General features: G+C 37.4%; 1 protein-coding gene across 1 annotated transcript; it reads right to left on the reverse strand.

Moving 5' to 3' along the window:
* Nucleotides 1-2,543: 2,543 nt before the first annotated feature.
* LOC148064098 (noelin-3-like) lies at nt 2,544-21,588 on the reverse strand. The gene is made up of 6 exons (XM_087810900.1): nt 21,390-21,588; nt 13,902-14,045; nt 10,093-10,248; nt 9,806-10,025; nt 8,610-8,716; nt 2,544-4,751 (listed from the first exon to the last, which is right to left on the reverse strand). The coding sequence occupies exons 1-6, from the start codon at nt 21,462-21,464 to the stop codon at nt 4,074-4,076; spliced, it is 1,380 nt and encodes a 459-aa protein (XP_087667026.1). The 5' UTR covers nt 21,465-21,588; the 3' UTR covers nt 2,544-4,073.
* Nucleotides 21,589-23,403: the final 1,815 nt, after the last annotated feature.

The raw sequence follows: 23,403 nt of genomic DNA on the forward strand, positions 1-23,403 counted from the left end.
TGTGTGTTTGTGTGTGCGTGTCTTTTTCTGTTTGTGTGTGTGTGTCTCTGTGTGTGTTTGAGTTGATGTTTGCCTGTCTTTGTCTGTGTGTGTTTGTGTTTGTGTGTGTTTGTGTGTGCGTGTCTTTATCTGTTTGTGTGTGTGTGTCACTGTGTGTGTTTGTGTTGATGTGTGTCGGTCTTTGTGTGTGTGTGTATCTTTGTGTCTCTCTGTGTGTGTGTGTCTATATGGATGTGTGTGTCTGTCTGTCTCGGTGCGTTTGTGTGCGTCTTTTTGTCCGTGTGTCTGTGTGTGTGTCCGTCTTTGTATCTCTGTGTGTGTGTGTTTGTGTCTGAGTGTCTTTGTGTCTCTGGCTGTCTGTGAGTGTTTGTGTGTCCGTCTGTGTTTATGCATGTATTTGTGTCTGTGTGTGTTTGTGTTCGTGTGTGTTTGTGTGTGCGTGTCTTTTTCTGTTTGTGTGTGTGTGTCTCTGTGTGTGTTTGTGTTGATGTGTGTCGGCCTTTGTGTGTGTGTGTATCTTTGTGTCTCTGTGTGTGTGTGTCTATATGGATGTGTGTGTCTGTCTGCCTCTGTGCGTTTGTGTGCGTCTTTTTGTCCGTGTGTCTGTGTGTGTGTCCGTCTTTGTGTCTCTTTGTGTGTGTGTTTGTGTCTGAGTGTCGGTCTTTGTGTGTGTGTATCTTTGTGTCTCTGTATGTGTGTGTGTCTATATGGATGTGTGTGTCTGTCTGCCTCTGTGCGTTTGTGTGCGTCTTTTTGCCCGTGTGTCTGTGTGTGTGTCCGTCTTTGTGTCTCTGTGTGTGTGTGTTTGTGTCTATATGGATGTGTGTGTCTGTCTGTCTCTGTGCGTTTGTGTGCGTCTTTTTGTCTGTGTGTGTGTGTCCATCTTTGTGTCTCTGTTTGTGTGTTTGTGTCTGAGTGTCTTTGTGTCTCTGGCTGTCTGTGAGTGTTTGTGTGTCCGTCTGTGTTTATGCATGTATTTGTGTCTGTTGTGTTTGTGGGTGTTTGTTGTGTCTCAATTGATTTGCCGATTATCTTAAGACAAACTTTGTGTTGACGTCTGTCTTTTGAAAACAAGTAGAAAGTTTCTTCCTCACATTATGTCTGAGAAGCGTTTGAAGTCGGACTGATGTGTCGGATCTTTAGAGGCTTCGGTGCAATTAAAACAAAAAAAAGAAAAGTTTGTTGAATTCAGCTTTTGTCAACATCATTATTTGTCTATTTTAACGAGCCCAGTGGCTCAGTTCAGGTGCATGCTGGGATTCTGGTGCAAAATAACTTAAAAAATATATAAAGGTTCATGAATTTATTTTGGTAAAAGTCATTCTATGAAACCTTTGGTGTCGAGTCACTTAAGTATTTAACTTTCATTGAACAGTGTCGTTGTGAGTCATGAAGTCGTAAAAGTCGTGAGCGCATCAATGAACGTCGGGGCCTCGTGGAGGAGGTTTTTACCCGGAAAACGTTTTCCCTCGGCGTATCTTCAGAGCAGAAAAACAGAGAGCAAGCGCCAAAACGTATCCTCACTCGGGGCACCAATACCTGGAAACTGTGTAGTGACAGGGTTTTGTGGACAAAACTGAAACTCTGGTGATTGCTCCTGATGATAAGATTCCAGGGTTGAGTCAGTACTTGGGTGACTTAGGTCAGTCTGTCAAACTGAGCCTGAGAAACCTGGGTGTTGTATTTGATAAAGACATGTCTCTTGTTCAACACTGCAGAAAACTGACCAGAAACTGTTTCTTTCAACTGAGAAAAATCTCTAAACTTAGGAAAATGTTGTCACAACATGATCTGGATCTTATAATCCATGCGTTTGTTTCTTCTCGTCTGGACTATTGTAACAGTTTGTTTTCATGTCTTAACAAGAAGGATCTGTCTCGCCTGCAGTTGATTCAGAACTCTGCAGCGAGAATTCTGACCCGCTCTAGTAGAAGAACTTACATTTCTCTGGTCCTTAAAACTCTTCACTGGCTTCCAGTTTCTTTCAGGATCAACTTTAAAATTCTGGTTCTTACTTTCAGATCTATTCATGGTCAGGCTCCTCCTTACATCACTGATCTGATCCAGCCTTACACCCCAGCTCGGGCTCTGAGGTCTGTGGATCAGAATCTACTTATGGTTCCACGCACACGGTTCAGGACCAGAGGAGAGAAATCTTTTCAGGCTGTTGCTCCTAAGCTTTGGAACGATCTTCTCTCTCTTTGTGTTTGATGATCTACTGACTCCTTTAAGAAACATCTTAAGACATTTCTATTTGTTCAGGCTTTTCCTTGAATTTCTCGAACTCCTGTGTTGTTCTCAGTATTATCTTGATCTTTAAAGTATGTACTTTTTTGAGTATTGTTTTGATTGTTTAAGCGCTTTGTGACCCTGGTCTCGAAAAGCGCTATATAAATAAATATTACTTACTTACTTACTTACACGCGGTGGTGTGGGACTGCAGATATCAAAAAGAAAAGCAGTGATTCACTGAAAACATAACTTTATTCACATTATACCTTTAAATATCATGACTCGTACAACAAACGTCATCATCTGCAGCGTTGATGAAAAGTTTCAGTCCGAACACGATGGGAAACGTTCGAGAGCAGCTTTGAGAGAAAAAAACGTCTTTGATCACAGAGTTGATGGACAGTTCAGGGTCGTCGACGTCAGCGTCGGTGAAAAGAGATTTTAGAAGTAAAAACTCTTGTTAAACATGACATTTGTTCGATGAAAGGAAACGTTTTTTTAAATAAAAAAACTCAAAATGTAAACACATTTACTTATTTACAAGTTAATGAAGTATTTTATACAAATTATTTATCAACATTTAACGCTCACATTTTCAGAAGAGATTTTTTGTGGAATGATCAGATTTTCAAAAATTAGCAAAATACACTAATATGTATTTCCCATTTATAATGTGTTATTAAAATAAAATATTTTGAAAATAAAACTTTTTGTATTCAATTTTTTACATAAAATGGGATAAACAAAACAAATTCACCAACATATCGGTAAATCTTTTTTCAAATTTTCTTTAAGCCTTTGCGGCATTTTTTTCTTTCTTACTTTATTCTGTTTCCAGATTTATTTAAAGTAAACATTTCTAGATTTCTGAAAATAATTGCAAGATTTTACCAATTTCGTTTTAAATTTTAAATCTCTTTCAACATTTTGTAAATTTAATTCAATATTTTTGTAAATTTGTGTCAAGATTTCAAATGTTTTTGATATTTTAAATATTTATTTTTGTTTTTATGAATTTGCTAAATGTGTTTCGAGATTTTGTAACTTTTTTTGTGCTAGATTTTCAAATTTGTTTAATAGTTTGTTAATTTGTTTCAAGATTTCAACAAAAAGTAATTAGTCATTTTGTTTCAAGATTTTTATACATTTATTCCGAGATTTGAACAAATCAAGATTTTGTAAATTTGTTCCAACAGTTTTGTATTTTATATTTTAAAGGAATTTTTCAATTTGTTTTAAGAGTTTTTAAATGTATTTAATGATTAAATAATTTTGTTTGAGGATTTCTGTGAATTTATTTCAAGATTTTTCAAAATGTATTTTTAAGATCTTTGTACGTTTATTTTTCTCTTTCTAGCCACTGTCACTTTTTGCAAACGTTAAATTTCCTCTGGGTCAAGGTGACCCTGAGACCCGAAGACAAATGTGTTTGTGGTATCCCTTGTGTTGTCTCCGGGTCAAGGTGACCCAAATGCCCGAAAACAAATGATTTTCTTATCCCTTTAGTCGTCTCTTGGTCAAGGTGACCCAAAAGCCCGAAACCAAATGTGTTTGTGGTATCCCTTGTGTTGTCTCCGGGTCAAGGTGACCCAAATGCCCGAAAGCAAATGATTTTCTTATCCCTTTAGTCGTCTCTTGGTCAAGGTGACCCGAAAGCCCGAAACCAAATGTGTTTGTGGTATCCCTTGTGTTATCTCTCGGTCACTTTGACCCATGTTTTCGGGCCTTGGGGTCACCTTGACCCAGACACAACACAAGGGTTACATTTTTTTTCGTGGAGATGTTCTTTACCTCGTGTGAACGGGTCCGTCTGGACCTCCTGGACTGACCTCCAGGAGGGTCTACGAGTCGTCCTGGGTCTTGATGACGTGAAAGAGCGTGACGTTGAACAGGACCTGGTGTCCGTTGTTCCAGCCGTACAGGGCTCGGTCCCGGGCGTTGTAGTCCAGCATGGACAGGTGGAAGTACTGGTTGTGGAAGGGGATGTCCGTGTACTCGTACGAGGAGGTCTTGGTGGAGAAGGCGTAGTAGACCTTGGCGCCCGTCAGGTGGGAGTTGGTGATGTAGAGGGTCCCGCAGATCATGAAGGCCTCGCCGGCGTTCCTCTTGGAGTACTCGGTGTTCCAGGTGTCCAGGACCTGCAGCGTGTCCTGGTTGAGTCGGGCGATCACCACGTTGCCGGCGTTCTGGTTGGTGGCGTAGACGGCCCACAGGCCCAGCTCGTCCGCCATCAGGTCGATGTCGGAGAAGCCGCCCCACGTGTACGGGTAGACGTTGTGGAAGCCGGCCGACTCCAGCGCCCGCTGGGTCACCACGCGGCCCGTCTCGAAGCTGTAGCGGACCAGGATGTTGCTCTGCATCTTGTTGTAGTACAGCGAGCCGTTGTAGACCACGTGGTTGGTGCCGGCCCACTTGAACGGGAGGTTGTAGCTCCGGGACTCCACTCCGGCGACGAAGTCCGACACGGACTTGAACTCTTTGACGATCTTGTTGTTGGTGTAGCCGTCCATGTACCACACCTGCCGGGACAAACACTTATGTATGTGTGGCGCCCTCTGGTGGACCGAGAGACAAATCACTTCCCTTTATGTATTAACTAGTGATGTGTTGATGGAGCTTCATGAAACAGTGTCATGTTTTTCACTTTTAAAAATAATGTTTCATTAGAACAGTTGTTCAAAACAAAGGAAAATAGTGCAGAGACGCCATCTTGTGGACTCTGAAGATAATGACACTGTTTCATGAAGCTTCATCAACACATCACTACCATCTAGTGGACTCTGAAGATAATGACACTGTTTCATGAAGCTTCATCAACACATCACTACCATCTAGTGGACTCTGAAGATAATGACACTGTTTCATGAAGCTTCATCAACACATCACTATCATCTAGTGGACTCTGAAGATAATGACACTGTTTCATGAAGCTTCATCAACACATCACTACCATCTAGTGGACTCTGAAGATAATGACACGGTTTCATGAAGCTTCATCAACACATCACTACCATCTAGTGGACTCTGAAGATAATGACACTGTTTCATGAAGCTTCATCAACACATCATTACCATCTAGTGGACTCTGAAGATAATGACACGGTTTCATGAAGCTTCATCAACACATCACTACCATCTAGTGGACTCTGAAGATAATGACACGGTTTCATGAAGCTTCATCAAGACATCACTACCATCTAGTGGACTCTGAAGATAATGACACTGTTTCATGAAGCTTCATCAACACATCACTACCATCTATTGGACTCTGAAGATAATGACACTGTTTCATGAAGCTTCATCAACACATCACTACCATCTAGTGGACTCTGAAGATAATGACACTGTTTCATGAAGCTTCATCAACACATCACTACCATCTAGTGGACTCTGAAGATAATGACACTGTTTCATGAAGCTTCATCAACACATCACTACCATCTAGTGGACTCTGAAGGTAATGACACTGTTTCATGAAGCTTCATCAACACATCACTACCATCTAGTGGACTCTGAAGATAATGACAGTGTTTCATGAAGCTTCATCAACACATCACTACCATCTAGTGGACTCTGAAGATAATGACACTATTTCATGAAGCTTCATCAACACATCACTACCATCTAGTGGACTCTGAAGATAATGACACTGTTTCATGAAGCTTCATCAACACATCACTACCATCTAGTGGACTCTGAAGATAATGACACTGTTTCATGAAGCTTCATCAACACATCACTACCATCTAGTGGACTCTGAAGATAATGACACGGTTTCATGAAGCTTCATCAACACATCACTAGCATCTAGTGGACTCTGAAGATAATGACAGTGTTTCATGAAGCTTCATCAACACATCACTACCATCTAGTGGACTCTGAAGATAATGACACTGTTTCATGAAGCTTCATCAACACATCACTACCATCTAGTGGACTCTGAAGATAATGACACTGTTTCATGAAGCTTCATCAACACATCATTACCATCTAGTGGACTCTGAAGATAATGACACGGTTTCATGAAGCTTCATCAACACATCACTACCATCTAGTGGACTCTGAAGATAATGACACGGTTTCATGAAGCTTCATCAAGACATCACTACCATCTAGTGGACTCTGAAGATAATGACACTGTTTCATGAAGCTTCATCAACACATCACTACCATCTATTGGACTCTGAAGATAATGACACTGTTTCATGAAGCTTCATCAACACATCACTACCATCTAGTGGACTCTGAAGATAATGACACTGTTTCATGAAGCTTCATCAACACATCACTACCATCTAGTGGACTCTGAAGATAATGACACTGTTTCATGAAGCTTCATCAACACATCACTACCATCTAGTGGACTCTGAAGGTAATGACACTGTTTCATGAAGCTTCATCAACACATCACTACCATCTAGTGGACTCTGAAGATAATGACAGTGTTTCATGAAGCTTCATCAACACATCACTACCATCTAGTGGACTCTGAAGATAATGACACTATTTCATGAAGCTTCATCAACACATCACTACCATCTAGTGGACTCTGAAGATAATGACACTGTTTCATGAAGCTTCATCAACACATCACTACCATCTAGTGGACTCTGAAGATAATGACACTGTTTCATGAAGCTTCATCAACACATCACTACCATCTAGTGGACTCTGAAGATAATGACACGGTTTCATGAAGCTTCATCAACACATCACTAGCATCTAGTGGACTCTGAAGATAATGACAGTGTTTCATGAAGCTTCATCAACACATCACTACCATCTAGTGGACTCTGAAGATAATGACACTGTTTCATGAAGCTTCATCAACACATCACTACCATCTAGTGGACTCTGAAGATAATGACACTGTTTCATGAAGCTTCATCAACACATCACTACCATCTAGTGGACTCTGAAGATAATGACACTGTTTCATGAAGCTTCATCAACACATCACTACCATCTAGTGGACTCTGAAGATAATGACACTGTTTCATGAAGCTTCATCAACACATCACTACCATCTAGTGGACTCTGAAGATAATGACACTGTTTCATGAAGCTTCATCAACACATCACTAACATCTAGTGGACTCTGAAGATAATGACAATGTTTCATGAAGCTTCATCAACACATCACTAGCATCTAGTGGACTCTGAAGATAATGACACTGCATTATTAAATATGAATTAATTTTTATTTGAAATACAATGAATTACTTCTAGTTTAAATGTTTTATTTATTAATTTTTCTATTCTATTATTACCCGTGTTATTTAATACATTTTTCAGATTTTCTTTTTTCATAAAAAATGTCTTTTTGCCCGATTTCTTTTTAAAAGTTTTTTTGTTTTTGTTTTGTTTTTTAGTTTTGTATATTACAACAGGAAAATTGATTCAAGGATGTACCTGTGTTAATAAAATAACTTTAAAAAGTTGAATTGTAATTTAAAAAATATTTATAAAAATGTTTCAATCTACAAATCAATTTCAATATATTTTTTTATTTATTTCTTTTATTTTAATTTCATTATGTAGAAGAGTTGTGATCAACTCAAAATTCCAACCAAACATTTCTTTTTTCTTTTTTTTACTTTTAATAACTTTAGATTTCAGGCTTTAATCGACATTTTCTTAAATGTATATTATTTGATCTTTTGTCCTTTTTATCTTTATTTTTACCTTTAACCTTTTCCTTATTGTGTTTTTCATTTGATTAAGTAAGTAATTCAGTGGATCAAAAGAGCAGTAGAGCTGGAAGTCATCAGCAAAAATGTGGTAAGAAAAATCTCTGAATTATTTTACTGAAGGGAATCAAATACAGAAAAAATAATAAAGGACCCAGAACAGAACCCTGAGGGACTCCACTCAACAGATTCGCCGATTCAGACCTCATTTGATTGGCAGATACACTAAAACTGCGCCCAGAAAGGTAAGGTTTGATTATTACAAATAATTTATTTTTTTTTGTATTGTAACTTGTATTTACTAGTTACTTATGAATTCTATTTTTCTCTACTTTTTTCTTCCTTCAGTCGTTTAAATATTCACTTGCTTAAGCTTTTATTAAGTTAAGTTTATATTTCAGTTTAATATTGTCAGACTTCATCAAAGACTTTGAAAACAAATGAATAAAACATGTAAGTTGTGGCAGGTACTGACCACTGCAGACTGAAGTATGAAGCAGGTGGTCGTAATAATAATGACATGTTGTTTTGAGAATCTAAATATTGAACTAAGAGACTTTCAAAGTGTTGTCAGAAGAAAACTTCAAAGTTCTTCAAGTCCTGCTGGAGATGAAGTCGACGACTCGAGTCTTTGAGTTTATTCTGGGAAAACTTCCTGCTGAGATCATCTATTCCGGGGACACTCACTCTGTTGTTCTTCTGCGGCGCCAGCGGGTCCGTCATCCACGCTCCGAACCTGGTACCAGAAGTCTTGACGGTCAGAGGCCCAGAGATCTTCATCAGCCTGCCACAAGCTACACACACACGCACACACACACACACACACACACACACACACACACGCGCGCACACACACACACGCACACGCACACGCACACACACACACACGCACACACACACACACGCGTTTGAAGAAGTTGTAGTTCTGTAGTTCTTGCATTTTTATGATGAAGATGAAGAAGATAAAGATGATGAGGATGATGATGTTGATAATGATGGTTAAGATGATGATAAAGATCACGATGATGATGATGATGAAGATGAAGAAGATAAGGATGATGATGAAGATGAAGAAGATAAGGATGATGAGGATGATGATGATGATGATGATGAATATAAGGATGATGAGACTGATTATGGTTAAGATGATGATGATAAAGTTGAAGATGATGGTGAAGATAATGATGATGATAAAGATGATGAATAAACTGATGACGAAGAAGATGATGATAATGATGATGATGATTAAGATGATGATGGTGAAGATGATGTAGAAGATAAAGGTGATGATGATGATAAAGATGGTGAAGAAGATGATGATGAAGAAGATGATGAAGATGATGAAGAAGAAGATGATTATGATGAAGATGATGATGATGATGAAGGAGAAGATGATGATGAAGATGATAAAGATAAATATGATGATGAAGATGATGATGATGAAGGAGAAGATGATGATGAAGATGATAAAGATAAATATGATGATGAAGATGAAGATAAGGATGATACAGATGGTGAAGAAGATGATGATGAAGAAGATGATGAAGATGATGAAGAAGATGATGAAGATGATGATGATAATGATGAAGATGATGATGATGATGAAGATGATAAAGATAAATATGATGATGAAGATGATGATGATGAAGGAGAAGATGATGATGAAGATGATAAAGATAAATATGATGATGAAGATGACGATAAGGATGAAGATGAAGAAGATGATGATGATGATGATGAACATAAAGATGATGATGATGAAGACAATGATGAAGAAGATGATGATAATGATGAAGATGGGGATGAGGATGATGAAGATGGGGATGAGGATGATGAAGATGATGATGATGAGGATGATGAAGATGAGTGTGTGCTGGACTCACTGAGTTTGCTCATGCACTGGTGAAGTCTGCTCTCCAGAGACAGAACCTTGTGCTGCAGCTCCTCGTAGTCGAAGGCTCCCATCTCCTCCTGCATGTTGACCAGGACCGTGGTCAGGTTCTTGATCTCCTCCTTGAACTGGGAGATGAGCCTGGCGTCCATCTTGTACTGTTCCAGGACTGGGATCAGAGGCTGCAGCTGCTCCATCTTCCCCTGGAGCTCCTGATCAAACACGACCAGAGAGAAGGATGACACGGTTCTTCAGGAGATGAAGATGTTCCTTCAGTACCTGGAAGTTCTTGCTGACAAACGTCCTCCTGTCGGACTCAACCTGCCGGAACTTGGACCTCAGTCCTTTGATCTGACTCTCCATCCTCATGATGTACTGGAAGTCTCGCTGGGTCCTCAGGTTCAACACCTCGATGGACTGAGACATGTTCTGCACCTTCACAGTCAAGACACATCATCATCGTTATCTTCATCATCATCATCTTCATCTCCATCATCATCATCTTAATCTTCATGTTCATATTCATCTCCATCATCATCATCTTCATCATCATCATCTTCATCTTCATCATCATCATCTTCATCTCCATCATCATCATCTTAATCTTCATCTTCATCTCCATCATCATCATCATCATCTCCATCATCATCTTCTTCATCATCTTCATCATCTTCATCATCATTATTATCATCATCATCATCTTCATCACAATCATTATCATTATCATCATCATCTTCATCATTATTATCATCATCATTATTATCATCTTCATCTTCATCATCATCATCATCATCTTCATCATTATTATCTTCATCATCTTCATCATCATTATTATCATCATCATCATCTTCATCATTATTATCTTCATCATTATTATCTTCATCATCATCATCTTCATCATTATTATCTTCATCATCATCATCATCATCATCATCATCTTCTTCATCATCTTCATCACCTTCATCATCATTATTATCATCATCTTCATCACAATCATTATCATCATCATCATCATCTTCATCATCATTATTATCATCATCATCTTCATCATTATTATCTTCATCATTATTATCTTCATCATCTCCATCATCATCATCTTAATCTTCATCTTCATCTCCATCATCATCTTCATCATCATCATCTCCATCATCATCTTCTTCATCATCTTCATCATCTTCATCATCATTATTATCATCATCATCATCTTCATCACAATCATTATCATTATCATCATCATCTTCATCATTATTATCATCATCATTATTATCATCTTCATCTTCATCATCATCATCATCATCTTCATCATTATTATCTTCATCATCTTCATCATCATTATTATCATCATCATTATCTTCATCATTATTATCATCATCATCTTCATCATTATTATCTTCATCATCATCATCATCATCATCTTCTTCATCATCTTCATCACCTTCATCATCATTATTATCATCATCTTCATCACAATCATTATCATTATCATCATCATCTTCATCATCATTATTATCATCATCATCTTCATCATTATTATCTTCATCATTATTATCTTCATCATCTTCATCATTATTATCTTCATCATCATCATCATTTTCATCATTATTATCTTCATCATCTTCATCATTATTATCTTCATCATCATCATCATTTTCATCATCATCATCTTCATCATTATTATCTTCATCATCATCATCATCATCATCATCATCTTCTTCTTCTTCTTCATCATCTTCATCATCATTATTATCATCATCTTCATCACAATCATTATCATCATCATCATCATCTTCATCATCATTATTATCTTCATCATCATCATCATTATTATCTTCATCATCTTCATCATTATTATCTTCATCATTATTATCACTTTTTTTAAATAAATGATTTCTTGGTAGAAAAAATTCTAGAATCTTTCTGTGATTTCATATATTATATATATATATTTAAAAATGTTCTCGTGTCAAATCAAAAATATTTAGGTTATTTAAATCTATAATTCCTTCTGACGCCACAAACGCTCATTATTTAATCAGATTATCAGATTAGTGGTTGAAGATTAAAAAAAAGCATCATCTGGTCACGACTGTGTTTGAAGGACGAGAAGAAACAGATCCATGATCGTTCCTCTGCTCTTCAGAGAAGAACCTCATGTTCTGCTGATCGACTCGTATCTGGAGGAACAATTATCAAATATATAACAGTGGAGATTAAAATATAAACAGGAATAATTGAGGAAAGCCTCACTTTTAGAGCTCACTAGGTGGCGCTGTCTCCATCTAATATGTATGTATGCTTTAATAAACAAACAAATAAGTCAAGTTCAAGTGTGTGTCAAAGTGTGTGTGTGTGTTAAAGTGTGCGTGTGTTAAAGTGTGTGTTAGTGTTTTAAAGTGTGTGTGTTAAAGTGTGTACGTTAAAGTGTGAATGTGTGCGTTAAAGTGTGTATGTGTTTATGTGTTAAAGTGTGAATGTGTGCGTGTGTTAAAGTGTGTATGTGCGTGTGTGTGTTAAAGTGTGTGTGTGTGTGTGTGTGTTAAAGTGTGTATGTGTGTTTAAGTTTGTATGTGTGTTAAAGTGTGTGTGTATGTGTTAAAGTGTGTATGTGCGTGTGTGTTTTAATGTGTGTGTGTATGTGTTAAAGTGTGTATGTTCGTGTGTTAAAGTGTGTATGTGTGTTTAAGTGTGTATGTGTGTTAAAGTGTGTGTGTATGTGTTAAAGTGTGTATGTGCGTGTGTTTGTTAAAGTGTGTGTGTTAAAGTGTGTATGTAAGTGAGTCTTAAAGTGTGTATTTGCATGTGTTAAAGTGTGTATGTGTGTTAAAGTGTGTGTGTATGTGTTAGTGTGTATGTGCGTGTGTGTGTTAATGTGTGTGTGTATGTGTTAAAGTGTGTATGTGCGTGTGTTAAAGTGTGTATGTGTGTTTAAGTGTGTATGTGTGTTAAAGTGTGTGTGTATGTGTTAAAGTGTGTATGTGCGTGTGTGTTAAAGTGTGTGTGTGTGCGTGTGTTAAAGTGTGTATGTGTGTTTAAGTGTGTATGTGTGTTTAAGTGTGTATGTGTGTTAAAGTGTGTGTGTATGTGTTAAAGTGTGTATGTGCGTGTGTTTGTTAAAGTGTGTGTGTTAAAGTGTGTATGTAAGTGAGTCTTAAAGTGTGTATTTGCATGTGTTAAAGTGTGTATGTGTGTTAAAGTGTGTGTGTATGTGTTAGTGTGTATGTGCGTGTGTGTGTTAATGTGTGTGTGTATGTGTTAAAGTGTGTATGTGCGTGTGTTAAAGTGTGTATGTGTGTTTAAGTGTGTATGTGTGTTAAAGTGTGTGTGTATGTGTTAAAGTGTGTATGTGCGTGTGTGTTAAAGTGTGTGTGTGTGCGTGTGTTAAAGTGTGTATGTGTGTTTAAGTGTGTATGTGTGTTAAATTGTGTGTGTGTATGTGTTAAAGTGTGTATGTGCGTGTGTTAAAGTGTGTATGTGTGTGTGTTTGCATGTGTGTTAAAGTGTGTATGTGCGTGTGTCTTACGGGGTATATGTGCGTGCGTGTTAAAGTGTGTATGTGTTAAAGTGTGTATGTGTCAAGTTGTTATCAGACATTATACACGAGAGGGCGCCATCTAGAGGATTCTGAGTAATGCGTTTTGGTTCTTGACTCTTAACTCAAACTGCTTTCAAACCATAATATGTCCAAACGTCAGCTTTCAAAGCTGCTGGACTCACTGTATCCTCTCGTCCTCAGTCAGTCATGGTGCTGATGCTAGCGGTTAGCATGAAGCTAACACCCGGTGACAACCTTCTTGCTGGAATGTTGGAAACTCGGACGTGTGTTTAAAGTAAACAAATTCAACACAAATAGTTTTTAAACACTGATAAGAAAAAGTAGACAAAAGTTCCTGTGTCGTCGCCATGGCAACAGGAAGCGCTCGTCACTGAGCAGCATAAATACTGAAGATGAGCTGATATGAAGCTCTTATCTCTGACAGATTTAAAACCACCTGCTGGGATCAGAGTTGCGGGTTATAAACCTGGCAGCCAGGAGTCTGAGGAAGCGTGACGGGATCTTGGTGATCCTCGGCAGCAGCAGGAACACCAACCTTCTCCAGGAGCTGCCGCAGCTGTCGGCCCTTGGCGTCCCTGGAGCACAGGTTCTGCTCGGGGGCCACGACGGTGCAGACGCAGCGTCCGTCCGCGTCCTGAGCCGAGCTGTAGACCTGCCAGCCTTCCTTCGGCCGCACCGTCTGCACAACACACAAGCTGTGGTCACATGATCTGACGATACGTGTCACGATACAGGGTCAACGATACTGTAGTAACAAGTATACATGTGTAGTATTGTCGAGTACTTGACTCTGGTGTTGGAGTATTTACAGACCACATGACTCTTGGCGAAGTCGTAACTGATTTAATTTGTTTTCAAACCAAAATATGTCCAAACATCAGCTTTAGAAGCTGCTGAAGTCACTGTATCCTCTCGTCCTCAGTCGTAACTGCTTTCATTTGTTTTCAAACCAAAATATGTCCAAACATCAGCTTTAAAAGCTGCTGGAGTCACTGTATCCTCTCGTCCTCAGTCGTAACTGCTTTCATTTGTTTTCAAACCAAAATATGTCCAAACATCAGCTTTAAAAGCTGCTGGAGTCACTGTATCCTCTCGTCCTCAGTCGTAACTGCTTTCATTTGTTTTCAAACCAAAATATGTCCAAACATCAGCTTTAAAAGCGGCTGGAGTCACTGTATCCTCTCGTCCTCAGTCATCATCAGGATCTCACATGACACGCTGCCATCTAGTGGGAGATAGTTTAATTGCAACACAAAAGTATAAAAAAAACGAAGTCGTAACTACTTTAATTTGTTTTCAAACCAAAATATGTCCAAACATCAGCTTTAAAAGCTGCTGCAGTCACTGTATCCTCTCGTCCTCAGACGATGACTGATTATATTGATTCCTTTAACTGCGGAGGACGTGATGACTGCTGCCATATGGAGGCTGAGTATAATTATAAATAGAAAATTAAATGTACACACAATTTCTTGAAATATAACCAGTAAAAGAACTATGATAAAAAAGGATTGAACGATTAAATAACATTTATAAATACAATATTTTGAAAGAAACACAGTAATTTTGTGTCTGTGTGATGTATCTGTTTTTTTTTGTTGTTTTTTTTACACCTAATTGAAACACAGAACACAACTTTAACTCACTTCACAAGGTAAGTGTTAGTCATGCGAACAAATGAAGAAGAAGTTTTCTTTTTTTTTTCAAAGATAATAGATGGTCCAAGGTTTGACCCCTGAGGTGTCCCATCTTCATAAAGTCTGTTTTCCAAAATGTTATGGATAGATAGAAAAATAAGTTGTCTTAGAAATGACAAGGTATTCTTCTTTTTTATTGAAACATATATTCAACTTTCAAGTATTTAAAAACAAAAAACACTTTCTTATCGTTTAATACAAAAATAAATTAAAAAAAAAAAGATAAACAAAGTCCTAAAACCCTAAAACATTAACATTCTTACATAGTTATATATGTTGAGCTCTGCAAATTAAAAATTAATTAATTAACTAATTTAAAAAAAACACTAATACATGAGGAAAGAATGTGGGAAATTATAAAATAAAAAAAATGACAGTAATAAAAAAACACGTTACTGTTGAAAGTAAAGTAAAACAAAAAGGCTAAAAAAAATCAAACATTTAGAATAAAAGGAGGCAACTACATGTACATCAAAGCCTCACTAGGTGGCGCTCTCTCCATTTGCGAATTCCATATTTTTTAACTTATAAAAATGCTCAAAGCAAAAATAATAGAACAGCAAGCGCCATCTAGAGGATGCTAAAAACAAGTTCATAAAAATGAAAGACGTGTCTTTTGGCAAATATTTCATCACAACGTCCTTTTAGAAGGTAATTAATATTTGTTTCAGTTCATCAGCGTCAGGTTTGGATTCCTCTCTCCAGTGAAGCAATATTAAAACATACATGATGATGTTCACGTCTCCAGACTTCCCTCCTGGACCATAACCTGCTGATGGACGACCAGAGAGCTTCACGGAGACGCTCCTGCTGGGAGTCGCAGATAAACCTGATTTGTGGAGGTTTTATTGCGTGTGATCCGGACAAATAAAGTTATGGTTCATGAGCCGCGGCTTCAATCTTCCGTCCGTCAGGAGAATAAAACTCTGTTTGTTCCAAGTATTGATCCGAGTGTCACGGAGAAGATGTCGTGCAGAGCAACCAGCGACAGCAGAGGTTGTTGGAACCAGAGAGGTGTTTCAAAAGCTAGCAGTGAACGCTAGCAGTCCTTAGCTTCTGTAAACTATCGCGAGCTATGTTAGCTATGTTATCTTTTGTTAGTTATGTTAGCTTTTGATAGCTATGTTAGCTATGTAAGTTGTCGTTGTCAGGCGTTGCCGTCTGTTTTAGCTACTGTAAGCTATGATAGCGTTTGTTAGTTATGTTAGCATTTGTTCATTCTTTTAGCTTTCATTAGTTATGTTAGCAGATGTAAGCATTTGTTAGCTCTGTTAGTTGCTGTTAGCTGTTTTAGCTATTGTTAGCTATGATGGCATTTGTTTAGTTATGTTAGCTTTTGTTAGTTATGTTAGCTCTTGTTTGCTATGTTAGCTGATGTTAGCTCTGTTTGTTGATGTAAGTTGCCGTTAGCTTTTGTTAGCTGTTTTAGATATTGTTAGTTGTTGTTACCTATGTCAGCTGTTGTTAGCGGATGTAAGTTGTTGTTAGCTTTTGTAAGTTGTTAGCCGTTGTAACTACTACCATTAGCTGTTGTAAGCTTATGTTAGTTGACGTTAGCTGTTGTTTGCTATGTTAGCCAATCTTGGCTGTTTTTAGCTGATGTTACCTACTGTACGCTATTATTGGCTGCTGTTAGCTGACCCTAGTTTTCGTTAGCTGTTGTTAGCTGTTTTAGCTATTGTTAACTGTTGTTAGCTATGTTAGTTGTCGTTAGCCATTGTTAGCTATGTTAGCTGTTGTTAGCTAATATTAGGTGTTGTTAGCTTTTTTAGCTGTTGTTATTTGTCGTTAGCTGTTGTAAGCTTTTGTTAGATATGTTAGCTATAGTTAGATGTTGTTAGCTTTTGTTAGATGTTGTTAGATACGTTAGCTGTAGTTAGATGTTGTTAGCTATTGTAATTTGTACTTAGCTGTCATTTTTTTTTTTCTGTCCTTAGCTAATGTTGCTAATGATGCTAGCTGTTGTAAGCTACCAGAATGAGGCAACTTTATTTAAAAAAAAATAGCAGTTAATGCTAACTGCTATTAGCTTTTATTATCAGTGTTGACACTTTGTCCTGTAATGCGACGATGCTAGAAAACTAAAGAAGATGATTGAAGTTCGTATGAGTGAAAGTTAATGTTCCTGGAGTTTAATTCAGAATTGAGTTTATTTGTGTAGCTGGTGATTACTTTTAAAAATGAGTTTAGCTCGTCGCTAACACTGATTAGCTTTCAAGTCATGAAACGCGTCCAGGTGAATCTAATAAAAGACGGTCTTACCTGAGATGTTCAGGTGGATCTGGACGACGACTTGTTACCGCGAGCATCTGCTGGTTCGATTCTAAAGTCGTACGACTGTCGTTATCACCTGTCGGTGTATTTGTCAACACGACACCTGAGGTTTTTGAGTCGTGTCGCAGATTGATGTCTCGCTCTCGCTCATCCTCGTCCGTCGGCCTTGAAGGATGCGAGACCAGACGAGGACGCCGCTGTCGTGGGCGAAGAGAAACTTTGACTCATCGCTCTCGCCGGCCGACGGGTCGAAGCTCCGCGACGTCAACACATTCGTCTGGAGGTTTAAACTGTTTATCTTCTCCAGCGGCCATTTTGACATCTTCATCAAAGGAGGAGAGAATATTGAATGTTTGACTTTCAATTTTTAAACGTTTTTTTTTAATGGAAGTGTTGTTTTTTAAAGTATCAGAACGTTTTTACACATAAATAAATAAAAATACTTGTAATAAAAAGTAGATTCCAAAATAATATTAAAAAAAATTCTTAGCCTTTTAAATTCAATATAAAAATGTGGCAAAAATTTAGTGGTCTATGTTTAAATCAAAACTTGAGTCTTGGTCTGGTCCTTGAATGTCTCACACAGATTAGCTATATGTAGTGATGTGTTGGTGAAGCTTCATGAAGCAGTGTCATGTTGTTCAGAGGTCAGTAGGTGGCGCCATCAGTTTAAAAATGATGTTTCATTAGAACAGTTGTTCAAAACAAATCAAAATAGTGCAGTGACGCCATCTATTGGACTCTGAAGATAATGACACTGTTTCATGAAGCTTCCTCAACACATCACTACCATCTAGTGGACTCTGAGGATAATGACACTGTTTCATGAAGCTTCATCGACACATCACTACCATCTAGTGGACTCTGAAGATAATGACACTGTTTAATGAAGCTTCATCGACACATCACTACCATCTAGTGGACTCTGAAGATAATGACACTGTTTCATGAAGCTTCATCAATACATCACTACCATCTAGTGGACTCTGAGGATAATGACACTGTTTCATGAAGCTTCATCCACACATCACTACCATCTAGTGGACTCTGAAGATAATGACACTGTTTTATGAAGCTTCATCAACACATCACTACCATCTAGTGGACTCTGAAGGTAATCACTCTGTTTCATGAAGCTTCATCAACACATCACTACCATCTAGTGGACTCTGAAGATAATGACACTGTTTCATGAAGCTTCATCAACACATCACTACCATCTAGTGGACTCTGAAGATAATGACACTGTTTCATGAAGCTTCATCAACACATCACTACCATCTAGTGGACTCTGAACATAATGACACTGTTCCATGAAGCTTCATCAACACATCACTACCATCTAGTGGACTCTGAAGATAATGACACTGTTTCATGAAGCTTCATCAACACATCACTACCATCTAGTGGACTGTGAAGATAATGACACTGTTTCATGAAGCTTCATCAACACATCACTACCATCTAGTGGACTGTGAAGATAATGACACTGTTTTATGAAGCTTCATCAACACATCACTACCATGTAGCGGACATACGTTTACGATACTGTATCGATTTTCAAAATGTTTTATTATAATTATTATACATCTTTGGCTATTGAATTATTTCTCATTTTTTATTATAGTTCCTTAATTCTTTATAGTTCAATAACATGTGTAAAAATAAAGCAATTCAAATTTTCTTAATTGACAATTAACATTTAGTCTGCGAGATCACGATGATGACTGAGGACGAGAGGATACAGTGACTCCAGCAGCTTTTAAAGCTGATGTTTGGACATATTTTGCTTTTAAAACAAATGAAAGCAGTTACAACTGAGGACGAGAGGATACAGTGACTCCTTTTAAATGTGATGTTTGGACATATTTTGGTTTGAAAACAAATAAAATCAGTTACGACTTCGTCAAGAGTCATGTGGTCTGTACATTCTTCAACACAAGAGTCAAGTACTCGACAATACTACACATATATACTTGTTTCTACAGTATCACTTTATATCCTATCGTTGACCCTGTATTGTGATATGTATTGTGATACAAATTCTTTACAATGTCTAATTCAAATGGTAAAATCTATTTCTCAAGATTGATTGGGTCCTAGTCGACCACTGTCCACTGCCAATACCGCCAACTAAACCCTGGACTCACTTAAACCTGATGATGTCATTGAGTCATTCTTTAAAAAGCCAAACATGAAGCTGGATCATCATCTCCATCCTTTCATTCGAACATTTCCGCCCGTAATAAGCGAGCGTGGCGGCCAGGACCAGATGCAGCCCCGAAATAAAAAGTCCGGTTTGGGTCTTTGAAAGGGCCACACAAAGGGATAATTCCGACAGCTGGGTCCTCATCTCTTCCCGGCCACTTCTTTTACGACCGCGCCGGAAGCCCTTGAGCCGCAAACATTTCCTGCTTTATGAACAAACACTTCCACATGGCGGCGGGATGATTGGAGAGCAGAGACGAGGACGCAATCAAGATTCTGGCATCGTGTGGGAAACTAAAAAACCTGCGCTTGTTTTCGGTCTTTTTTCTCCTTCTTTTGATGCGACCCTGCTGTTAAAAGGAATTGAAATGCAGGATTATACTTGCTCTGAGTTACAGTCGGGAGACGGTCCAGGATCAATACGAGTCTTTGAGGTGGATGTAAGCAATAAACATGAGTGCAGCGGAGACTCTCTTTTCCCTCCGCACGCTCTTTAAATGTACAATTAATTAACTAATTTACTTCTTAAAAAACACGAGCGGGGTCATTTTGTGTGACGGTCAATGTCATGAACCCAAATTCATCAAAATAGATTTTAAAAGGATCAAAAAAGTAGATATACATGTTAAAATCAACACAATCTAACCATGAAATTCGAATTTTTAAACCAAATTATACATTCTTTTGGCTAATTTGGCTATTTAACTATTTAATTTATAGTTTAATTCTACATATATAGTAACTTGTTAATTTCTTTTTAAATTTACTGTTGTTCTTTTTAGAAAAAAATCTTTTATATCACGTTTCAATTAAATTAAATATATTTTTTTGGCATAATGACACTTTTTTTGCGCTTTATGTATTTTATTTTGAAATTTAAAAAAAGATGAAGAAATGTTTTCTCTTTAGATTTTTTTACATTAAATAAATTAAAAATATATATATAATAAATATAAGAAATATTGTCCATTTAGATCAAGAGTAATTCTTATTTAAGATTTATTAATGTTATTTATTAATTTATCTTGATGGTCCCAGTATTGAATGTGGCCCCTGAGGAAATTGAACTGCCAACTCTTTTATCTTAATATTAATACACATGTTTATCCAAATAAAATGTTTTTTTGTTTTTTTTTAGCATTTATGCCTTATTTATGGCTCTTACGAAGACGCTGTTTCTTTAAACAACGTCACAAATGGCGGATTATTTGACTCAAACCCCTGCCGGAGACAAGGTCTCAAACAGGGTCTGTGTTGTTCTCAGTATTATCTTGACTTTTAAAGTATATATTTTATTGAGTATTGTTTTGATTGTTTAAGCGCTTTGTGGCCCTGGTCTAAATACAAATGACTTACTTACTTACTTACTTACAATTTAATATGATTTATTTGCTTTTTTTGCTAGTTTGAGAGACTGTTTAGCTGAACACAAGTAGCACAGAAATGGAAAAAAAACAACTAAAACTGTTATATATTTATATATATAATAACAAGCTAGATTCATTATGCTAATGCTAACATTCAACTGGTGTGTTTGCTAGCTTAGCGAGTGGCTAACATTCTAGCTTACATTCACCTGCTTCGTAACACTTTTGTTTCTTTATATATTGTGATGATTAAAATGTTAATTTTCAGTTAAATACACAAATAAATATAATATCAAGTTTAGGGCAATTTACGACACGGAAACGTTAATTTTTTGGAGGGATCTCGGTACAAAAAAAACGAGGTAAAATATGTTTTCTGGTCACATAACGTGAATATTTAATTTTTTTTTGTCATAAATGATGAAATAAAAATGTCGACCCAGAAACCATGGAAGTTGCGGCGGTCAGTGAACTCACCACGGAGGGACAGTATCCGAACACGAGCAGGAAGGCGAGCGGCTTCAGCACCGCGGACAGCGAACGCATCTTCATCCCTTCGGTCCGCAGAGAAAGAGGAAGAGAAAAAGAGGAATAAAAAAAAAAGGAAGGATGGCGAGGAAGTTAAACCTCCAGAGGGCGCGTCCGTCCGCTCGTCGTGCCCGCTGTGCCCCTCATGAGAGCCGGCTGTGATGAACCTCCTGCTCGCTGCTCTGGAGGGAAAAGTTTGGAGTCCGTGGAACCTTCTTCAGCTCATGACGTCATCGCGAACGAGTGTGTGTGTAGGTGTGTGTGTGTGTGTGCGCGTGTGCGTGTGACGAGGCGGCAGCTGCGCGGAGACAAAAGTTACAGATGTCAGTAAAGGAGACACAGCGTGACGTCACTAATGCTGGAACAAAATGAAATGAAAAATTAATTAAAAGCGTTTCTGGTAAAAAAAAATGTAAATATGTTTGTACTAATAAACAAGTCGTGTGAGGTTTTCGTATTTTTGTGTTGGATTTACTATGAAATGTGTTGTTTTTTTTCGTTTTCTATCGTAAAAAATTGCTTCAAATAATGAACGAGTAAATACCCTTATAAAATACAAACACTTTTATACGGGTTTGTTATTCAATAAGACGAATAAAATCAATATTTAATTTACTATGAATAAAACATAATTTAAAGCTCATTTTAAAATAAAATAAAATAACGTATTTAATTGATTTACCTTCCTGAGTTGATTTATATCTTTAATTCCAAAACGAAAGCAGTTTATTCTACGTTTTGTGTCCATTTTAATTCATAAACCTCTTAAAAGTAAACATAAAAATCACTACTTTATTTTATATATATACATAAAACAAAAATATATATTTTTATTAGATTTTTAAATTAAAACATTTTTCAATGTGCTTTTTTCCTAATAAATAAAAGAAAATTCGATTTCTTCATTAAAATATATCATTTTATTGCATTTTTCTTACTTCCTCAGTCGATTTCAATCCCTAAATATTTTTCCACCATTTGTTTTTCTTCTTTTTTTTAATCTAAAAAAGTCCGATTATTTGTGAAAATAAAATAAAAAATAAGTCGATTGTACGTAAAATGTGTTAATTTTGATTTCCTACCTTTTCTCAGTTGATTTAAATCTCGAATTTTTCTTTTTTTTCCGTTTGTTATTACCTCAAAAAAAAAACCAAATCAGATCAACAGTAATAAGAAAAAAATGAAAAATAATTGATTTAATATATGTAACATAACTGGATTTACTATATCTACATAAAACACATGAATTAAGTGTAAAATTCCATCAGTACAAGCTAGATTTATGATGCTAATGCTAACAGCTAATTAGATAATAAGATCCAGTCGCGGCAGGAAGTCGTCCTGAGCTGCAGGAAGAATCTCTGGCGACAAATCTTCATCCGTCACTAACTTTAAAACAACATTTTGTTACAAATAAAGGTGTAAAAATTGTAGCGGTAAAGCGTCCAGTGCTAGCTAAGCTAACAGAACTTTAGCGGCGTCTCTTGAGGGTCTTTCCCAGGAAATCCTTCTCAACTGGGAACTCTTAGGAGGGAAACGTTTAGTTTCAGAGGAAAAAAAAGAAGGAGATAAGGCGAGATAATTGGTTCACGACGTCTTCCTTCAGAACCAGGTGGTCATAATCTTCTAACGAAAGAGTTCACGTCACGGACCAGAACATCTTCCAGAAGCTGCTGCCGAACCACAGAGCTGCACGTCTGCGGCGCTAACGTGGATAAATGAGTTTTAATGGAGCAGATAAATCACGGCGAAGCCAACATGGAGGCGAAGGAAACAAAAAGAACCGAAGTTTAATGACATGAAGAGAAGAATCCAAACAAAAAGTGATTATCGGCTCGACGGCGCCAACGATCATCGGACGCCGTGAATCAGCGGCTGATTGGATTTAATCTCCACGTGTTACCGACTTCTGGAGGGGTTTTCTTCCCAGGTGCTATCCCAGCTAGCTAGGGTAAGAGGTAGA

The sequence above is a fragment of the Callionymus lyra genome, chromosome 16, assembly GCF_982586985.1.
Source record: "Callionymus lyra chromosome 16, fCalLyr1.hap1.1, whole genome shotgun sequence".
NCBI classification, from domain to species: Eukaryota; Metazoa; Chordata; class Actinopteri; order Syngnathiformes; family Callionymidae; genus Callionymus; species Callionymus lyra.